Consider the following 23,213-nt stretch of genomic DNA (forward strand, 5'->3'; position numbering starts at 1 on the left):
ACTCATTTCTCTAAATTAATTTTATATTTTTAATAATAATTAAAGTATAAATTGCCTTTTATTATTAAAAATATATAATTACTTTAGAGAAACTTGAATAAAGTAAAGGCCACAAAAAAAGTATTATGAGTAACTGTACGAAAAAATAATATGATTTTATCACATCTTTAACTTTAGCAGAACCAACAGTATAAAACAAATACGAAGTGGCTTCGAGTGACAAATCTCTGACTACGATTAAACTAAATAAAATAAATCACTTTAACAAGTCATAGTCGTAAATTTTAATTGTGAATCATCATATTAATTATACTAAAAAGTTTAAAGACTTTACTTGAACGACATTATTCACTGGTGGTAGGGCTATGTGCTTGCTCGTCTGGGTAGGTACCACCCACTCATCAGATATTCTACCGTAAAACAGCAGTACTGGGTATTGTTGTGTTCCGGTTTGAAGGGTGAGTGAGCCAGTGTAATTACAGGCACAAGTGACATAACATCTTAGTTCCCAAGGTTGGTGGCGCATTGGCTATGTAAGCGATGGTTGACATTTCTTACAATGCCAATGTCTAAGGGCGTTGGTGACCACTTACCATCAGGTGGCCCATATGCTCAAAAAAAAAAGTTATTCAAAAATTTAAAAAAAAATTCAAATGTTGGCCAATAAGTTACACCGTGTCTATATAATAAAATAATACTTAGCAGAAATAAAAATAAATAATTATAAGAGTTCAATAATTTGCTGTACATATTATTTTATATATTTTTTTTTCCATTTATGCTCTTCCCTAGGCTCGAAGACAGTTGCAAGCCGCCGGCTGCCTGTCGGAAGGCGAGAGTGTGGCGTCGCTCGGAATCGGTCCGCCGATGCTCCTCGGTGGGCCGTCAGGGTTGATCGGAGACCGCGGCAGCTGCAGCGCTGACTCTGGAGTTAGAGGTAATATATAATGTAATATATTTATGGTGATAAAGCTGACTAGCTAGTAGGTCACCGGTAAACTTTCTCTCCTCGTCGTCATGTTGTATATTTTGAAACTATTTTTACGTCAGAATAACTAATGTCGTTTATATGCACATTGTATCTATGTAATTACTTAAAGTCCTGTCCCAAGTAAATTTTGGAAGATAATAAAATCTTACCATGACTCCGTGAATAGTCTAATCATTTTTAAATAACAAGAATATTTGTTTATAATCTTTAAATAATAACTATTTCGAAATTATCTATAATCTTTTGAAAAACTTCCAGAAACTTTTCCGAAAAACGATTATATTAAACAATACTAACATAAATTAACTTAATGATAATTTTGTTACTTTGTTATAATTTCGAAATAAAGCCTTGTCAGTGACAGGTAGTAGTGATGGCGGCGCCACCTCCGTATGCGGCGGGAACCTCTCCGACTCCACTGCGGAAGGAGTTCCTCCGACCATCGATCCCTACGACACGGATGCCGCCTCACTCGTTTCTTCAGCTCATCCTATATATCAACGTGAGTACACTACTATATCTTTTGTGACTCGTTGTATGAAACTATACAGGGCAATGTACCACTAGAAAGTAAAGTAACTTTTCCTATAAGAAGTATTAGCCATTTTATTAACAACGTAGCCTGTCATGAGATAAATTTGTCTGACAAACCCGAAACAGCAATACAAATCGATTTTTACACATCATTAAAGGATTGAATACTTGTACACTTAATGGCTTCATTTGAGTTACATTAATTTCTTTTTTCTCTGTAATCGTTACGGGAGAAACATATACGTAAATATGTAAGTCAACCTAAATCATAGTATTTCTTCTTTTTTCGAACAAAAATGATACTAAAAACAATTAAAAGTATTAGAAATAATTATGCAAAGTACCAACAGGATTAATTATTTTTAGCCTTTGATTTCTTGAGTTATCTAACTAATCTAAACGCGCAAATCTCGATGCAACACTTATGTCGCCTAATAAATCAATGCGGGAAGAGACGTTGTGCGGAACAGTCTGTAGCTACGTGTGACAGGGTGGTTCGCTGGCTGTATTATTCAATACACTGTTGTAATTTAAAACCATTGTTACTTACTGATTCCGATCCAGGCGACATAAAACTACACTGACCGGTATAGGCTACTTTACTTGAAGGTAATTAGAAGTTTTGAACGCGACGAGTGGCGAAGATAAAAATTGTAAAGAAATAGTGGTTTTCGTAGGAAAAAAGGTAGGCAGTCTAGCAAATGGTCCACATGATGGTAATAGGTCACCATCATCCATAGACAACATTGTTAGAAATATTAACCATTCCCTACATAGTCAATGCGCCACCGACTTTAGGAACTTAGACGTGTATTATATATATAGTATTGCCATTGGGCGGTCGAATATGTATTGAGTGGGTGGTACCTAACCAGGCGGGCTTTTACAAAGCCCTATCAGCAAGCTATATATCGTGGTATATGAGTAAAGCAATGAATTATATCCGTCGTATTCAATTCACTCTACATTATGCATTTCCAAAGATTGTACAAGAAATATGATGGTGTTTATTTATTAAACTAACAATTAAACAGTTCAAGCTACATAACCAGATCATGTCATGTCAGATCGCTTACATTCATTGTCTGTCGGTTAATGTTACAAATTTTATTTAATAAAATATCTGCGTGCAGTGCTAGTTTAAATTTAAAACTATAAAGAATATTTTATAGGAAAAACGACGGTCGTTAATTATAATGTTAAAATAAATAAATAATGAAATAGATAAACGTGCAACGATCGTTTCGGTTACTTTATATTTTATATGTTTAAAAAAATAAATCGACTAATATTATTAAGTAAATAAGTTTTTAAGTTGATTTGATTATGGATTGCTACTTATGCGTAAAAAATCATTAATTATTTTTAATATAACAATAGACCGTTCTAATTAATCAGAGTTAATTCCATGCAATGAAAGGCACATAAGCCAATTTCTCGTATAATATGAACCTAAACTTCACTATTAATAACTTTTTCAAAAACAATCCTTTAAATATTTTTCAATCTTTAAATATTTTTTTCTTTACTTAATACCTTTTAACTTCATAAATATTTATTTATTTTAAGGAGACTGACGAGTAAATTGAACATCTGAAAATTAATGTTCACCTTCGCTCATGACACTGGCAACGAAATAAGTATATAAAACCTCCTTATAACGACAATATAAGAAGGTGATATACGCTTTCAACTACAACAACTAAGACATTATATACTTTTTGCCTGTAATGACATTGCTTACTCGTTCTTCAAAAAAGCTACTCAGCAATGCTGAATTTTGATTAATGGCAGTAGAATAATATATGATAGAATAATATATTTTAGACAAGCCTGCATAAACACCAACCACATGAGAATACAAATTTATGTGTATATTATTTCTTTCATTGTATCAATATTTATTTATATATATTTTTTTATAGTAAAGGAAGGCGGACGAGCATATGGGCCACCTGATGGTAAGTGGTCACCAACGCTCTTAGACATTGGCATTGTAAGAAATGTCAACCATCGCTTACATATCCAATGCGCCACCAACCTTGGGAACTAAGATTTTATGTCCCTTGTGCCTGTAATTACACTGGCTCACTCACCCTTCAAACCGGAACACAACAATATCAAGTATTGCTGTTTTGCGGTAGAATATCTGATGAGTGGGTGGTACCTACCCAGACGAGCTTGCACAAAGCCCTACCACCAGTAATATTACTTAATAGATTTTACAATTTTATATACTTAATTTAAAACGCCATTAAAATATCTTTAATGAAAAGCTCTCTCATTTCGTGTTTACGTAGCACAGGAAAACAACGCGTTTATACTATAACAATTTTAATAAATTAAAATCACAATCGGGCACGAATTTTAATTTTGTACATTTCACTAAAAGTTTCAGCTTTTAACGTTTTTATATCAGAAGCATTTTCAATATGAAGTAAATTTTATTTGCACAATTCATTTTATAATCTCTCGAAACTTTTAAGCTTCGTTGTTATAATTTGAACTATGCTATCAATTTCATGGCGTTTCTTTTATTCATTTTTTTTAATCCTGTACTTGAACTTACTTTTATTTTTTCCTACCTTTTGATTATTAATTAATATTAAAATTTAAATATAAATGTAATAATAATGTTTATGAGAATATAAGTATGTATCGTATGGGCAGCCAAAGATATCTTTGTTTATTTAAAATTATCTTATATAGATGTTTCTTTTTTTATATAGAATAGGAAGGTGGACGAGCATATGGGCCATCTGATGGTAAGTGGTCACCAATATAGATATAGAAATGTTAACCATCCCTTACATCACCAATGCGCCACCAACCTTGGGAACTAAGATGTTATGTCCCTTGTGCCTGTAATTACACTGGCTCACTCACCCTTCAAACTGGAACACAACAATACCAAGTACTGCTGTTTTGCGGTAGAATATCTGATGAGTGGGTGGTACCTACCCAGACGAGCTTCACAAAGCTCTACCACCAGTTGCAATGTATTATTATGTAAAATTTTCTTATATAATGTAATACTTAAGCGTCTACGTGAGAAATTCAATACGAATCTAGGCGTGTCAGTGTGTCATATTATTTTACCTATACTACACCATTTTGTTTTTTAATATAAATAAGGTTACATCACCAAAAAAAGTATTTTACTTATACTTGTTTTATACTTTTCTTGTAACATTTGTTCTGCATATTTTACATAAATCAATACAACATATAGAGTTATTAAGATCATCATTGAAATTGAATAACAAAATATGAATACATTTTCATGAATATCTATTTCAACGTTACTATGTTGAATGGTCTAGTCTTTGTAATAATAGCTTAAAGGATGACGTAATCTACTCGCAATTGTCGTAGATTTCAAATACCCACCCGTAGCCCAGCTCCGTGCCTGGAAGCGAAGATAAGCTGAAACAATAGTTCGACTTTCACTAGCAGCTTGTATTATCAGCTACGAACAAGCCCTAGCTACAAATTCACGTACGACACTATAACGTTCAATTATCCATGGTATCGTGTCTTGGACTCGGAGCTTTAGGTATCTTTGGTTATAAGTTCATATGAGTATTTTGATTATGACGTTATTCTAGTGCATGATAGGTGATATATTTTGTACAGGTAAATTAGCTTAGAGACGTTTTGGCGCTTGTATTATAGTGTAACACGTGTGTACACTATAATACACTTGTACAATCGATTGAAAGTAATTAAATCTAGGACAAATAAGTTTGTGCTAGCTACCATGTGACTCGAACTCTCGCAATAAGTATCGTTAGAAGTGTCATCTTGTTTAATATTTTTGTCCTACTAATTTGATCGTAAAATATATGGGGATAAGTAAATAATAACGTCGAATAAATAAAAGTCGCAATTTATATGTTTGATGAAGAAATATAGTGATGGTATTTAATTATAAGCGAAGAACTAATTCAGCTTATCTCAATTGTAAACAACTAGAATTGTTCTTAGTGAGCACTCCGCGCGACTGCAGCCCGACTCTGTCGCCACACAACAGCGCGTCATCCTTCACTCGCTCGATAGACGCAGGATCTTTGTCCAGGTCTGTACATTCATTTTCTCTTATTTTTTATTTATTAGCTCATAGTGTAATTCAACATTGTTTGTAACTGGGTAACAGTTTTCTCATAATTTATCATTATAAATTTTATTTTTATTTTAAATAATGCTTCTAAGTTACGTTCTCCTGACCGATTTCAGTCTCGGTGGCGGCTTTTCTCTTTTTGACTAGCCAGTTTTGAAGGAGATATTGTAATGCACAAGAGTAATTGTAAACAAAGATGCACTCTCTATTCCCTTATAATCCCATGTGACGGCAATCAGCAACGGCTAAAGAGTATTAAGCCGGCCAAGGCAATGCCCGACGGCTTTTCGTTCTATCCAAAGGAAGAAAACTCCAAACTCAAAGCGATTACTGACAATTAATGGACAGAAAAACCTACTTATTGGCCCGACCGATATTTTTAAACCAGACATTGATATCTGCAGCCTAATAAGTTAGATATAATAATTATTTTATAGAACAGAGAACAAATATGCTGTAACTTTAAAATTTTCAATCATTTAATTCATTTTTCACTGAAGCTTTAAACTATTACTCTGAAAAACAGTGCGAAATTAAATTAAAATGCACTTCACCGGAAACAAATTACGCATCTGGAGTATAGAGCTGAAATTTTACTGAGAATCCAGTATTAAATAATAACTTTAAAATAATACAATTAAGCTGCCCAGCTTTAGGGCTTTTATAAAAGACTCAAAAAGCATAGGGTCCTTAAAACTACACCAAATCATTTTATTCAATATAAAATATAAAATTCCGGAAAGAGTTCAGGCGCAAGTACAACGGCTTTACGTGCTTTCCGAGGCACGGGTGTGTACACACTTCAAACTTCCAGAGTCCAGGCTGCAATTGAGAACTTTCTGACAGGAAAACCCAATAACTTTTTTTATTAGACCGATATAATTATTTAAAGACATATATATATATATATATATATATATGTCTTTAAATAATTATATCTATATATATATATATATATATATATATTAATAATCATTTTATTCATATATATTCTATATGCTTACATTTATTTTATCATTGATATTTATAAAAACCTTTATAGTGTTGATTGAATAACAAATGAATCAACGAACAAAATGTAAATTTTCGACATTAATATTACTGAAATTATTTGTGAAATACGGAATATACCTTCAAGGGTACCAAATCAAAATAGTTTTAGCATATTATATTTTAGAGGGTTTATAATTTCTACGCAAGTATAATAAATAAAACTTCAAAATTAGTGTGTAATGCTAGAATCAAGTGATACGAGTAACTGTTCTAAGACAGAGTTTAATGATTAATGGACGCTTTGCGCTGTTCGGCGTCTGGTACGCAAGAATGTTATAACTTGATAGTTTTATTGGACTTACAAAGTATGTGACCTTTCTTAAATTTCTTCTCTAAATGTTTCATTTAGTATTATAATTATATAACAAGTTGTCTTGTTGTTTTGTTCTACATAATATAATTCAATCATGTTATATTATTTATATATATATTAGATATTTATTATATATTATTATTTTACCATTAGACTTTATCAAACGAATATTCTCAATATCTAGTGATATATTCTCTAAAACTCAATCGTGTGTCTATTTTGCAAAATTATGTCTAGCATTGTAGCTCAATCGTGAAAACTTTAACAATGCAATCTTTATCAGAACTGTCCTGATACCTGATACGGAATTTCACAGTTGTATAAAAAAAACTACTGGATAAAAATTTATTACGTGAATAGATTACGGAAAACTTATTTCTTCTTCTGTCCAATAACAGAGAACTCGTTAACTATTTTGTATAAAATGAATAAATGTTTGACAAGTATATATGGTTATTTAGGTCAGTAGAGCAATTATCGAGCCCGGGAGAGTGCGACTCTGGTCTGGTGGGTATGAGATCTCGCGCAAGCGGCTCAAAGGCCGGAAGAGGTAGGGGTTCTGCTTGGGGCTCGATTTCGCGCGTGTTTGCCCGCAGCCGACACCGCACCAAGTCCGGCAGCGCGGCCAGCAGTGGACACGAGAGCGGTGAGAAAGATATTTGTTATATGAATAGCATAAAGGGATTGAGATAATTACGACAAGCTAAGCACGTACTGTTTTCATATCATAGTACATATTAATAATAATGAAAAAATAACATTTTTTCTCACTACAATGAGAAAATATTCGTCGGTTAATACTAAAGTCAATCGTCGATCAATTCAGCATCACTTTATCGATTGCAATTATAGAATGATAGATTATGCACTACTTTAAAAAACAGATATTTTAAATATGAGTAATTTCAAACACCGTATTTTAATATTTTCACTCACACTCATGGACACCAATAAAATAGTAGCGAATATTATTCTTCGTGAACGCAGAGCCAGTGTACGCGGGAACAGGTGCAGGTCGCGCGTGGTCGCCGCTCGGCAGCGAAGCGGCGCTGCGCGAGGCGGCGTCACTGCCGCTGTCGCGGTGGCGCGCGCCCGCCATCATCGCGTGGCTTGAACTCGCGCTCGGCATGCCGCAGTACGCCGCCGCGGTGGCCGACAACGTCAAGAGCGGAAAGGTCAGTTTGTACTGTTAATATGAAACAAAAAATAGTTAAGATAATGCTCAGTTACTATTTACACATAATAAATATAATAAATGTTAAGTTAAAAGCATGCACATGATTATGTCCTCCAGACCATTGGATATAATAAAAAAACCTACGGTAACTTGTCATAATAAAAAAATATTATTATAATATGGTTATTATTTACATTTTACCTTATTGAAGGTCGTAATCTGTTTTCTTATTTATTTATTTGGATAATCTTTATAATCCTACGTGTATATAGTTGTTGTAAACCAACAATTCAGAATATACTTATATAAAAAAAATATACTGTATAATTAATGCTGGCGTAGAATAATAAATTCCGCCGATGAATCGCTATCCTAATTTTCTTAATTGGATAAACATATATCAGTCTGTCAATGAAGATAATAAGATAAGTATTTTATGTTTCGAAAGCTAACTGCGCATACTGCGTGTATTCGAACTACAAATGACAGAAATATACATTCATTTGAGATACTTTTACTAAATTAGTTGCGACGTTAAGAAATTTTGTATTAATTTTTATTTTATAATTTGATTGTTTTTAAAGTCAGATAAGTTGTAAAGTAAAGAATTCGCTAATAATAATATGTATTTGTGATATAAACATATATACTTTCCTTATTTTCGTTTTATGCAATTAAGTTTCAATTTAAAAAGGACGGTATAAGGATCTCAAGGTTTATCAAAATTTGTTTTTTTTTTTATAAAATACCTATGCGGACGGACAAATGAGGGTAAATGGTCACCGACGCACCGAAAATTTACAGGCTTCCTAATATTATGTAATTCATAAATTTAATTTAACTTATTTATGAACACTAAATGCTCTTGATAACTCTTGAGCACAGGGAGGCCTTGGTAGAACGCATCAATTTGACATTAAAAGAGGTATCGGATTGGGGTGACGATAATCAAGTCAAATTTAATCCTACGAAGACTCAAGCGTGTTTGTTCACCGCCAAGAGAAGTCTATTCCCCCCGACTCCGACTTTCCGATATGTATCTGTACCCAACACCGACAGTATTGAGCTTCTAGGAGTTACCTTAACATCCAAACTCAACTTTGGGCAATGCATTGAATCCAAAGCTAAAAATGCTGGCAAAAAACTTGGTATCCTCAATAAGGTCAAACAATACTTCACACCGGAACAGCTTCTGACCTTATATCAAGCCCAAGTCAGATCGTGCATGGAATACTGTAGCCATTTATGGGACGGCTCTGCTAAGAACCAGCTGGAAGCTTTGTATTCAGTGGATCGTCGTGCTAGAAGGCTCATTAGCGACCAGACACTGATCGCAATATTCTAGACCTTGGAACATTGTCGTAAGGTTGCTTGTCTGTCGGTTTTCTACAGAATATATTTCGGAGAGTGGAGTTGGTTCCACCGTCACCTTTCTGCAACAGAACTGCGAGGCATCGTAAAGATCTGCACCCGTACGTAGTTGACGTATCCAAGACACGTAAGAAACGATTTGCTTCCTCGTTTCTGCTTATACACACCGCTAAGATCTGGAATACCCTTCCGACCTCCGTTATTCCCACCACCTACAATATGGGTACTTCAAGTCTAGAGTGAATAGGCATCTTATAGGCAAGCGCACTCTATCTTAGACTGTATCATCACTTTCCATCAGGTGTGATAAGAGTCAAGCGCTAGATTATATATTTAAAAAAATGCTGTGAGATCAATCAAATTTATATAAATATCAATAGAAGAAAAAATCTTATTATTCACAATAGCAATTTTATCACATTTATATGGAAATGAAGTCGCAACACAGACCTTTGATAAATTCATTGTACCATTTGTTTATTCAAATCACGTTGGTTATCAGTTCGCATCGGTGTTATGTTGTTAATATTTGGCACATTTATTTCATTTTAGGAATACCATTTAAATTTAATTTTAATGGTCAAATTGAATTGAGAGATCGTAAGGATATTAAATTGTATATTTGATGAAATTCTCAATTCTGAAACATCTCAGCGCATAGCTATTGAATATCTCAATTGTATTAGGAAGTGTCAAATGAAATTGATGAATATATTCTATACATCTATAAATGCTGGTGGTAGGGCTTTTACTGATGGTAGGGCGATGTGCAAGCTCGTCTAGGAAGGTACCACCCACTCATCAGATATTCTACCGCAAAACAGCAGTACATGGTATTGTTGTGTTCCGGTTTGAAGGATGAGTGAGCCAGTGTAATTACAGGCACAAGGCACATAACATCTTAGTTCCCAAGGTAGGTGGCGCATTGGTGATGTAAGCGATGGTTAAATTTTTTTACAATGCCAACGTCTAGGGGCGTTGGTGACCACTTACGATCAGGTGGCCCATACGCTCGTCCGCCTTCCTATACTATAAAAAAAAAATTGAGACGAGTCGAGATGGTTCAGTGGCAGTGGCAGTGACATGTGAATCTTAATTGAAAATTGACTCAAACCCGAGAAATCATCATTGAGTTCTTTGTGTGCTAATTTGTTTGTATAACTCATTTCGTGCTTTATAGTGAAAATATTATATGGATTTCTCGCATGTGTCGAATGAAATTTAGTTACTGTATCCACTTACCTGCTTTGGAGCAGCGTAGTGGAATAATCTCTAAATCTTCTTTTCAAGAGATATGAGGCCTTAACCTAGCAGTAGGACATTTACAGGCTCTCATATACAGGAAACATTTAATAATAAAATATACTGTATTTCTTTCTATTAGCACATGAATATTGAAAATTCATTTTGAAACTTCGCAGCTTATAGACCTGACACTATCTCGAGTTTTTCATATCGCGCTTCCGACATCGAATGCTTCATATTTTATATGAAAATCATATTACGCGGCTCTCTGAACGGGAAATAACGAGGCATTATTAAAACAAAAATTAATATGCCACCGCATAACGTTGATTTTATGTTGTATGAATAATATTTCTCATTACTGTATTTTAATATAAAAATATTTTAAATTATATTATTGAAGCCAGGGATTTTTAAATGAGCTTTTTCTTTCCCATTTCTTCCTGTTCCCTTCAATCGTGACCAGAAATTTCGAACGGTTAATGCAGAGTAGCAGTAGTAGTTGATATATATTGTTGCTGTGTTGGCATTATTGCATTTTTTATCTTTGTTTTATCCAATCGAGCCTTTGATAATTCATTATCTGTTTGAAATCATTTTGTACAGATAAACATATATTGATAAACCTTGAAAAAATCAATTAGAATAATATATCCGACAAACATTTCAGGTGATTCTTATAATCAACCTCATGATTTTCACGTTGTATGTATGAATATGCTAATTTTGTAAATTAAAATAAAAAAGCACAATCTGAAATAAGTTAAATGTAATCAAAAAGCGAGTATTTACCACAAGCTATAGCATCATCAGTAATTAAGTACAGTAAGCAAATGACGCAATATAAGCGTCAAATATTGTGTTCTGGTTGTTTCTAGATCCGTGCTTTGAATGGGCAGGTTCTGCTCGAGCTGACAGACACGGACCTAGAGGTGGGCTTGGGGATCGCTCAGCCGATGCACAGGAAGAAGCTGCGCCTCGCCATCGAGGAAAGAAGGAGACCCGACCTCGTGCGCAACCCCAGTGTGGGACAACTAACACACGCCTGGGTCGCCGCAGAATGGTTGCCAGACCTCGGTCTTTCGCAGGTGAGAATTATGCTTCTGTATATGAATACAAAATACCTTTATATAAAAATAAATTAAAATTAAGCTCAGCCATGTCCATATTTAGTGTTGTTAAAATATTTCAACATAATAATAAACATTATGTATAACAGATATCTAAGGACATTTTGCCTTTCACAGACCAATTTTAAAAAGCTTTAAATTGTTTAATTAAACACTGATCTTTTCTGTCACCATTCAGTTGACATTAAAAAGAAGGAGACACAGCATAGATTAACTAATCATCTCCCAAACAACATTTATAAGTAAAGCCATTATTCAACAAAATCTACGAAAGAAACAAGTAACAATATAATAAGACTTCATAATAAATGTTTTAAATAATCCTAAATTATTTCAACAGTATGCTGAGTCGTTCTTAGCTAACTTAGTGGATGCGAGAATGCTGGATACTATCAGCAAGAAGGAATTGGAAAAGTACCTCGGTGTCACAAGGAAGTTCCACCAGGCATCCATCGTCCACGGCATACATCTACTAAGGATAATGAAATATGATAGACAAGTAAGTTTATTACAATCGAAACATATTAATTTTATTATACGGGATTAAAAGACGCCAGATAGCGGCATTAACACAACATTAATTATAAAAAAAATGATGTTTTATTACTTTTTTACAATTATATAATATGAATTATAATATATTACAAGAGTGTAGATGTATTCAAGGTAGAGATCATTTTGTAAAATAAAAAATATATTCAAATTGTGACGATCTCAGGCTTGCAAATATCAAGGTGAACTGTGTAAAGTGTGTCAGTGTACCAGAATAGATCTCATTACTTAGCCAGCCTGCTTACATATTGTCAGCTGATTTTCATGTTGAAACTAGGCTGTTTCCCTTCGGAAAATAGTGTTAACAACCAAGAGTTGCCGCTTACGTGAATAATACCTTTATACACATTGAGCCCCCTTAATAAGTTACGCATATTGTTAGAAGCTAAAAATAAATAGTCACTTTGCGTTAAAATCTCTTTGACTGGTAAAATAAACAGGTAGTTCGTTACAAGATAAATGAAGAAAGATAAGGCTAAAGTAAACGAATGACTACTAAAGCCTCTTAAGACGCGCACAGACGGTAGTCAAAACAACCTCCAGGGTTTGTGTGCTTCGTAAACATGGAGCTTAACTGCGTGGTCATTAAAAACGAGTCGTTTACACCTTTGTGTTTTAGTTTGTATTTGTTAAAAATACGTTAGAAATTGTATACTTCTGCTAACGGTATAAATACTTGGAACAACATTTAACAAAGATTTTTGTTCTTTGGCGTACTTTCTGCTCTTTATGATAATTTTATAATTGATAAAAATAACAACTTAACATAACATAAGCAACTTTCACTTTAATAAGAACAAATATTAAAAAAATATATATATTTCCTTATAAAGTTTTTATGAAATAATTTTAAATTTAAAGCTTGTGTGCGCCCTTACAAACTGTTTCGTGTAGCCCCCGACCCTAGTAATGTTGGACCCATTAATCATTTCTTATTCAAACCTCTTTTAAATTCCGCAGTGACATTGAACAAAATTTGTCCTCGTTTATCTTGTCCATTTTTAATAATATTGTTGTGAATTATTATTAGACTTAGGTTTCAATGTTTTCACAGAATTTTTATTTATGTATTAAATCTGCCAGTGATACTTATTAAAAATAAATTACACACCATATTTTCAATTCAATAAAAGACACAAAGAATGTAAAAGTCAATGCATTTTTTTTAGAATATAAAGTAAGTGATAAATTCCTAATATCAGAAGAGTAAAGCCTGTAAACGTCCCTGCTGCTGCTTTTAATCAACAACCGCAACAACAACCTTTAAATCAAAAAACTCTAAACCTTAAAATTAATTAAATTGAAGTCATAATTTTTTATAACTAATTTATTTTATGAAATTATGTAATTCATCCAATAATCGCGGATCTCTATTATTCGAAAAGCATTAGCTAAATTTATATGCTATTTTACTGGTGGTAGGGCTTTGTGCAAGCTCGTCTGGGTAGGTACCACCCACTCATCAAATATTCTACCACAAAATAGTTGTACTTGGTATTGTTGTGTTCCGATTTGAAGGGTGAGTGCGCTAGTGTAATTACAGGCACAAGAGACATAGCATCTTAGTTCTCAAGGTAGGTGGCGCATTAGCGATGTAGGGGATAGTTAACATTTCTTACAATGTCAATGTCTATGGGTGTTGGTGACTCGTCCGCCTACCTATTATATAAAAAATAAAATAAATGTTTATGTAACTTAGCTCGTTATGTTATTTATACAAGTAAGGGAGAATAGAGTTAGCGCCGAGACTACGAGGGTGCGACCGCGAGGTGGTGCAAGGGTAATGGTATTACGCAGATATCTATTAGGTTAGGTGCTCTAAAATTGGTTTTACTTAATAAACTCACAGCACAAAAAAATCTAGGTAATTTATAAAAAAGAAAAACAAATGATCAAACATCATTTTCATTTTAAATAGTCATCAATAAAAAGTGTTTATTGTACGCTTTATATGCAGGTATTGTTTTTTTTTTTTTGTTAAATATTTTATTAATCCTTATTTAAAATATTTTATTTTAAAAATAATAAAATTACCATTTCAATAAATTAATCAGTTTAACATATTTTCTTGGTTAGTAATATTTAAATTTAATGTAAATTTTAAAACAAATATGGCGTTATTTTTCATATAATAGGCTCTAGCGGTACGACGACATCAGTGTGAAAACGTGGACGCTGATCCACTGGTTTGGACCAATCAGAGGTTTATACGTTGGGCGCACAACATTGACCTAGGCGAATTTGCAGATAATCTCAAAGGTAAGACCTCATCGAAGCTTTATTTATTAATTATTTTGTTAACACATATTTTAGGAAGATAAGAAAACTAAAACCTCAATCTTGTCTGTTCACGCTCAGTATTTTCAAAACGCATAAAAAGTTAAAAAAAATATTTACTTACCATTGTTTTACATACAACATTCTGTCAATAATGCAAACATCCTTCCCAGATATTATGTTTGGTATTTTTATTTTAGACAGCGGTGTCCACGGTGGCTTAGTCGTTCTAGAGCCGTCTTTCACTGGAGAGACAATGGCCACAGCTCTCGGAATACCACCATCAAAAAGTATTATCCGAAGACATTTAGTTGCAGAGTTTGATGCTCTGGTTATTCCTGCGAGGTGAGATTATGTTTCTTATCTTTTTATCGAACGTAAATTTATGTAGAACTATTTAATAAAAAGAGACTTTATCCAAAGCTAAACATTTTATAAATCATAGTTCCTTAAATTAAGAAAGTAAAACAATAACAGAGTCACCACTATTGATCAATCATCAACGACTTAAAGACAAGATAATTTATTCGATATTCATACTCAACAATCTATCGATATTTTTTTTACACGAACAATTGTCAAGTGCATCGCAAAGAACCAAATCATTGAATAAACGAAGCACTGCATGTAAGCCTAGTCACCGTCACAAGCGAACTGCCTGTAGATGATTATAATATGAGGTGCAATCCTGCAGGTATACGATATTTTGCCAGGTGGAAGAACTGCAAGTGGAGGCTGCCCGAGCATCCATGTTGTCCACAAAGCAAAGATAAATCCAAAAAGATCAAAAAACTCTCCTTCAGAAAATAAATGTCGCTTCGATGTCCTTTTACGATCTGTACCTATGTAAAATTTTCCTCGTTAAAATACATTGTAAAAGTGCTATTTTTACACGAAACTAAATATAGTTACTTTCGCTGTATACTTTTATAGGAGTTTCTTCAAATTGCTCGTCTGTAATTATCTGTCCTAAAATTTTACGAGCGGTGAAGACTGATATGTAATAGTAGGTAAACGCGGTTCGCAAGTCATGTATAACGAAGTTCGTAATGAACACCTTCGGAAAGATCCCTTCGCCTTTGTCAATGTTAGATTCGATGTTCTCTCCCCGAAACCTTCCTACGCGCTGTAGTTTAGATTTGTCACATTAATGTTATTCGAAAAATGATCAATTTGATAATTTTAGTAAAGTATATAAAATACGAAGTACGAGTAGTTACTATCTCCGTAAACGCATTAAATGCTTTACGTTATAGGGGTCAACGCGCCCCTCGTCACATTACGAAATTATATTTAGTAACTTATATTACGAAATTATACTTTCGTTTTTAATTATTACACATTTTAAAACATAATAGAATATTTGAATTTCATTAAATATTATTAGATATAAAAACGGAACCATTCACAATAGCTTTAGGATTATAACAATAAATAGTATTTATTAATATTGTAAGATAACTATGTTTTTGACTTGTATACATTCATATTGTAAAGTTGAGAACGGTGTATTAGTATTATTGTAACGCTATCGATTGGCATATAAATGTGAATAAATCCTTATAAAAGATAAATCCTAAGGGATATCGAGCCAATTTCTTTTCTTGACCATCATCCCTAAACTTGGCGATCCTTGCATCGAGACGGAACGGTAAACCATTTAATCGATACGTCATGAATGCCTCTGTCATCATCATTAGTTCGCACCTTTCGGCCTTTGTCCACTCTGTCCGTATGATGTTTCTTTCTTCCATAAACATTGATTGATTTATTTTTTGGACCATTCGTTACTAATTTTATTGTTTTCCAACACAGTGATATGCTTGTCTACTTTAATTTAGACATTGTTATTATATGGTTGTTGTTTTCATTCTTCATTACAAAGAAGGATATCGCAGTAATACTGTTTAATTTAATATTTATTCTTATTAAGACTTTATAAGAAGTTCCTGGAAGTTTTTAATAGCAATAAGCGGTATCATTCTTTGTGATTAATATTTCTAAATTTTTCCTTGGTTACTCTTAGGCCATTTTTGTGATCATACTTGTACACAAGCATGATTCGTATTATTTTTATGTAAAGTGCATCATGCTTTTGGTGTCTATGCAGAGTTTGTTGAGAATAATATAGCTCTTCAGTATACCGAAAACTATTTAAATACTAACTGTCCATATAAAATCGAATAAAAAGGGATAGATGAATTAAGTAACAGATTTCTGAAAGCAATGTATAAAAAACAATAGACAGTGCATGTATGCTTTTTGTGTTAGCAATGTTAAATAAATTTAGTACAAATTTGAGGGCGCGATTGAGAAATAAATTTGCTGACCGCTATCTGGCTACTTACTGTCTATTATATTTTCTCAAATTTGTACCTTCCGAGAGAACAGTGTAACCGATAAGGACAATTTGCAGGAATATGTTCGGCCATCAAATAAGGATGTTGGGACGACCCTTTTCGAGATCAGTGGCGACGGGTTTGCCTGGAATTGACTTCAGTGCCGATTCCAGAAGACATAGTCTAAGGGTAATCTTTTTGCATATTTTCTGATTGAAAGTATTTTTAAAATAATGTATTCAGATTATAATATATTCATATTTCTAGGGCTCAATAACCCGTGCATTAGGCGTATTGAAACCTAAACACGACCGCGCCTCGCCGTCCAGCTCGAGCGAGAGTTCCAGCGTGATGAGTCTAACACAGCCTTACCACATGACGTACTCCCCTCCCATAGCGGTCCGTACGCTTTCCCAACTGAGCATGACGTACGCTCCACCGCCCACACTTCAGGAGTACGAGCCGATATACACTCCGCTGAGTTTGTACTCTCAGTCTAGTGTGTCTACAAGAGACAGCTTACAGCGACTTAATGATATCAAGGAAACGAGTATTACCCACAGGTAAGATATAAAGATAGATGTATATATTATTATATATTCGGGCTAGGTTTTTTATAATTACGTTCTTTTCTCTAGATACACAAAAACACATTATACGACACCATCAAAAGAACCTCACAAGTTGTCATATAAGCAGATAAGTCATTACACACCTTTAAATAGTAACATTACCCTAAGACGGTCTTAGGCTAAAGGATATATTTCAGGTTTTAAAATATAATTATTGAATTTAATTCAAATTTCTTAAATTAAATAACCCATTACAGTCGTAACCGTATAATTTGATATCCGTTATATTTAAAATATGTTTATAACTATTGTATATTTTGTTTTTTATTTCAATTTTAGTTATAGAATATATGAATAAAAATGACTGCATAGCCTAAAATAAAAGATAAAATTAAATATGTTTCAAATTTTTATGTAAGAAGCAGATTACATAATAAAGTCGTACAAATCATTACAAATTATGTAAGTATAATATAGTTAAAGAGTATCATATAAATATAATTTTAAACGAATTATACCTGATACATTTATGTTATGTAATTGGTACATAAACTATGGTAGGAAGTTGTAAGCTGGACGCAGCTGCTTTAGTGCATTACTGTGTCCAAAACTATACGCATAAAACTATATAGTGACTTTCTACATAAATAGAAAATGAGTTACTAATATCTACTGTATATTTATTAGGTATATTAATAATAAAACATTAACTTTTTTACGATATTTTACATATACGTAAAAAGTGCTGTGGTATAAAAGTTTAGTAGTTTGATATTTGAATAAGTTATTATACAAATAATCAGAAATATGAAAAAGCAAATAAATTTATAGTTTACAATATGTTTTCATATTCCTAAATGTTTTATTTATATGCAATATATATGCAAACCATATTTTCAGACAAAACTAAGCTAATTCTCAAGAGAGCGAAGTAAATCAAGTCACATACCACCTTGTTGCCTAATACGTCAAAATATGAATGTAAATTTTACACGATCTATATCGATAGTTGTTTTTTACCGAAGATAAGATAATGTATAAAAACTATACAAAAACAATAAAAAATATGTCGTGTTACTTATCGTAAGTTGTATTAAAATATTCCAATAACAATAATAAAAAGTTAATTTCTCTTAACTTTTTATATAATTGAGTGTATTTTTAAATCCTATAAGAAATGGAATAATGGGAATTAAATAAAAAAAATCGTAAAAATACTTTCCATAGCACCATCGCACACGTATATATGTGTATATTGTATGTGCTATTATGCCCCCAGGTACGGTCACAAAGTGGACCACGCTCATCGAGTGAGTTCTCCGCTGCCAGCCAAGACAAGCGACGACTCGGTGAAGCAACGGAGACATCGACGAGTGAAAAGCATCGGCGACATAAACGCATCCAGCAAAACAACCGTTTAAATGAATGTACCATTTAACGATAAATAAATTAAAAATAATTAGTCAAATGTTATTTTTACTTATTCAAATAATGTGTGTTATTTAACTAGCCTTTGAGAACCGTTGACTAGACTTCGATGTAATCAGCACATAGTTCTCAATTTTAAATACCATTTGATCAATTGAGAAATCCTTAAAAATATGTAATGAATTTCTTTTTTTTAATTTCCATATCTTTTAAAATCTGCAATTTCAGTGATGAAAGTTCTAGCTATATATATAAACTTTTTTCAGAACAATAATTCTCTTTCGAATATTTTAAAACAGTTTTATTTTCATATTGAAAATGTATCTTAATAGTAATAGACTTAATAGAGCTATTATTCATCTAATATTAAAAACCGCTAGTTAATAATTAAGTACATATAAAAAGACCACTGCCAGTGGAAAATTATGAACTGTTCCTATTACATGGATTCTTATAAAAGTGTGTCGGACATTTTTATAAATACAACAAAATATTGTAAAGCATATCAAAATTATAAAAAAAAAACATAATCAATCCGGACGGTACAGACCGAAATCAAAAATATCATCAATATTTTGTCTATTATATTGTGTTGTAAATTAAAATAATATGCTAAGATGTCATTCATGATCTTTTATATAATTTTTTCGTAATATTTAACGCTTTGAACACTGTAATATTGCCGAACACTGTGATAATAAAATACTCTCACATAAAAAAATTAGTCAACTCATTTCGATATTATATATTAGTCAATTTGTATGAAGAAATAATTTTAATTATGTATTTATCTCAATCGAGCTTGGATTCCTATAATATTTTATAATTGTTGGTTTTTATTTGGTTCGTTTTGTTGTTATTTTTATAATTTTATTTGAATAATTTAAGTGATTTGGTTTCTATTGTGATATAATTGAGTTACCAATGTTTAAATATGGATGTCTAAAATAAAAAATTATAATTTATGAAATAAATTGTTTTATTTAACAAATTCATTTTGTTCTTGGAATTTCTTGTAACTTTTAGATATTCTTAATTAATTTAATTAGAATAACAATTTATGAGGCATTGAAAGTAAATCCAGAAAATAATCAACAACAGGTTGACCTCATTTCTGGTGGTAGGGCTTTGTGCAAGCTCGTCTGGGTAGGTACCACCCACTCATCAGATATTCTACCGCAAAACAGCAATACTTTATATTGATGTGTTTCAGTTTGAAGGGTGAGTGAGCCAGTGTAATTACAGACACAAGGGACATAAAATCTTAGTTCCCAAGGTTAGTTCATTGGCTATAAGCGATGGTTGACATTTCTTACAATGCCAATGTCTAAGGGCGTTTGGTGTCCACTTACCATCAGGTGGCCCATATGCTCGTCCAGCTTCCTATTCTATAAAAAAAAAAATCCTTAAACTGATATATAATCGCGGCTGGGGCTGTGCTATATTATCCTCATAATAGTACTCCTAAGATTGAAACGTCGGTCGGCGCCGTACTTAATTAAAGATAAACACATTCAAACTTACCTATAATTAAATTTTCGAATAATCATGATACAGAAATAAAGAAAATAAATAAAAATCGATTTCGTCTTATTAAAATCGGTACGTACTGCGCCGAACGACGTCTCCATTCTTACGAGTGCTATTATGAGAATACTATAGCCCACGCCGCGATTATATATCAGCTTAAGGAATGAGGTCAACCTATTGTTGATTATTTTCTGGATTTACTATATTTATATTTTACATAAATTGTTATTTTAATTAAATTAATTAAGAATATCTAAAAGTTACAAGAAATCCCAAGAACAAAAAAATATCAAGAAGTATTTCACATATTTTTTAATTAAATGAATACCTTAAAGTAACAGAATCATAAGAAATATTTCATAATTAAACAACCTTTTGAAGAAATTGCTTAGCACTTCAGACATAATTATATACTTCGTATGTATCTCAGTTCTATCTCATCGCTGTCAGTTTCATGCATGCTTCACGTAGTATAAGATCTTCACTTGACCTCGCTTGCCTTCAGAAGCTTATCTTAATCTTTCCTATGACTTGCTCATCACTTTTTCCTTGTTACAAAAGATTTCTTTAAATTCCGAATTTTATTGTTAACCCTCTTACAGCGTTAGATGAATATGTGTAAGTTATGTTACAATAAAAATATTGTTCAGAAATCAAATAACTTAAACGTTTTTTTTATTTAATAAAAAGGTCATATAATATATAAGCAATTTACTGTAAGAAATTTTAAATATTATAATCAATACTTTTTGCGTCTAATAGCTATATTACTTTTTATTACCTTACCACTGCATTCAAAGAAGGGATCTGCCGAATGACAAGAAAACAATATTTCTGAAACAACGAAGAAGACTACGATATTTCGTAGTCTTCTTCGTCGTTCGTCCAGATAGATGTTGGTATTGAGATTACCTACTATGTTTCTATGAAATATATATGTATAAATATTGTCTATCTTTCAGCGTCGTTGTGATATGAAAAAAAATCTATAAAAGAGTTGATATAGTAACTTGCCCAAATTTGTTTCTACATAACACGTTTAACGCCCCTGAGTTGACTTATATAAGTAAAAATAAAAATATATTTTTACAATAAAAAGAGTTTTCTAAATTTGTCATATATATTTAAAAAAATAAGATAGGTAGTCGATGGATTAAAATAAAAACTTTATGACAAACAATAATATACACTTATTATAAAAAATATAAACTTGAAGACTTGAAATAATTCTGTTGTTAGTTAAAAACACATAACAACTTTTTAACAACCAGTAAAAAAACATTCGTTACTTTTGCATACAAATACAGAACATCAATCACAACAAAATTTATTTTACCCTAATGAAATACAGACATATCATATTATTCTTCACAATAATTTTTTTCAATTATATTATAAGTTTTAAACAGAAATTGTTAAATATGTTTTAAAAAGAAAAAATATTTTTGTAATAATTATTGTTTTACTCAAAAGTAATATACTATAAGTATAGTAAGAATCAAATCATGCATTCCCTCGAACAACTAATTAATGTATAGGTTTCTTCGGCCTCAATATGTTGCAAGAGACATCAACCCCTCAATTTATTCACCTTAATCCGCAATAGGGAGGAGACGACAGTACTCGTAAATCTCCTTAGATCCGCTCGATATCTTCTGTGAAGATATAATTAAATCCTATTAATCTTATTAAAAAAGCTTATGGTGAATTACCTTAAAAATCAATACAAATAAGCTAATATATTCTTAATAAAATTAAATATCGTATAAATATTTAATAATTATTCTATTTTTCTTATAATAAAAAGACTGGGAAGTAACAAGCAAGCGCAGATTAAAATCAAAATACAAATTTAATTATGAAATGGGAATGGATAAAACAAAAGAATAATAAAGAGAAAAAAAGATGGTGCGGTGTATAAAAAATAATGTTGAATTATTAGTTAACTTATTGTATATTTGCATTCAATAAAATAATAATTATGTTGTAATGTGATTCTGTGGACAACCAAAGCGGGGTAAGTGTATTTAATATATGAAAGGTTATAAATATTACACATCTCGAACGCAAAGCGGTGAGGTAATGGTCACAAGAAAAAACGCAAACCAGTCTGCAATTATTTCCATCATCTTTATATTGCACTTTTAAGCTAGAAAAGTACACGGATGGCAAGAGCACATTACAATGAATAATTCTGAAGTGATACTGACAGTTATATTACTTATTTTTTAAACTATTAGTTATAATAATAATACAAACTAAGATTATTTATAACTACTACAAAAACTACTTTACTTACCTTAACGAATAAATTAAAGGTCGAATTATACGGACATTCCTGAAGTTAACTTTAACTAAAGTTTTCTATTGTTTAATCTAGAGAATTTGTTTATCCGAAACCAAGGTAACAAATAGTAACTGTATTGAATTCAAGTTTTGTGTTAAACAGTTACATAAATAATTAATTTTTATAAGTAAATTACATAAAGAAATACCTACTATGCAAAAATAAAAATAAATGAAACGACTGTAGGGCTTACATCATATATCGTTGTAGGGATTGTATAACTCACTCACAAGT

At 32.0% G+C, this 23,213-nt stretch overlaps 2 protein-coding genes across 7 annotated transcripts in view; one reads left to right on the top strand and one right to left on the bottom strand.

Moving 5' to 3' along the window:
• Positions 1-19,258, top strand: part of LOC126773550 (kazrin) — a 92,297-nt gene extending 73,039 nt beyond the window's left edge. The window contains exons 9-20 of one of the 6 annotated variants that reach the window (XM_050494483.1): positions 793-937; positions 1,341-1,493; positions 5,513-5,603; positions 7,473-7,657; positions 7,999-8,186; positions 11,683-11,892; positions 12,275-12,433; positions 14,622-14,745; positions 14,964-15,108; positions 17,180-17,291; positions 17,370-17,665; positions 18,954-19,258. In XM_050494483.1, coding sequence (XP_050350440.1) covers positions 793-937; positions 1,341-1,493; positions 5,513-5,603; positions 7,473-7,657; positions 7,999-8,186; positions 11,683-11,892; positions 12,275-12,433; positions 14,622-14,745; positions 14,964-15,108; positions 17,180-17,291; positions 17,370-17,665; positions 18,954-19,095 — 1,950 coding nt within the window. In that variant the 3' untranslated portion in view covers positions 19,096-19,258. Of the gene's footprint in view, positions 1-792; positions 938-1,340; positions 1,494-5,512; positions 5,604-7,472; positions 7,658-7,998; positions 8,187-11,682; positions 11,893-12,274; positions 12,434-14,621; positions 14,746-14,963; positions 15,109-15,457; positions 16,415-17,179; positions 17,292-17,369; positions 17,666-18,953 lie in introns of those variants that run through there. The other 5 variants (XM_050494486.1, XM_050494484.1, XM_050494485.1 and 2 more) reach the window with 5 other exon arrangements.
• Positions 1-23,213, bottom strand: part of LOC126773578 (DNA-directed RNA polymerase II subunit Rpb4) — a 226,130-nt gene that overhangs the window by 82,606 nt on the left and 120,311 nt on the right. The window lies entirely within an intron of this gene.

Source organism: Nymphalis io, chromosome 15, assembly GCF_905147045.1.
Source record: "Nymphalis io chromosome 15, ilAglIoxx1.1, whole genome shotgun sequence".
NCBI lineage: Eukaryota > Metazoa > Arthropoda > Insecta > Lepidoptera > Nymphalidae > Nymphalis > Nymphalis io.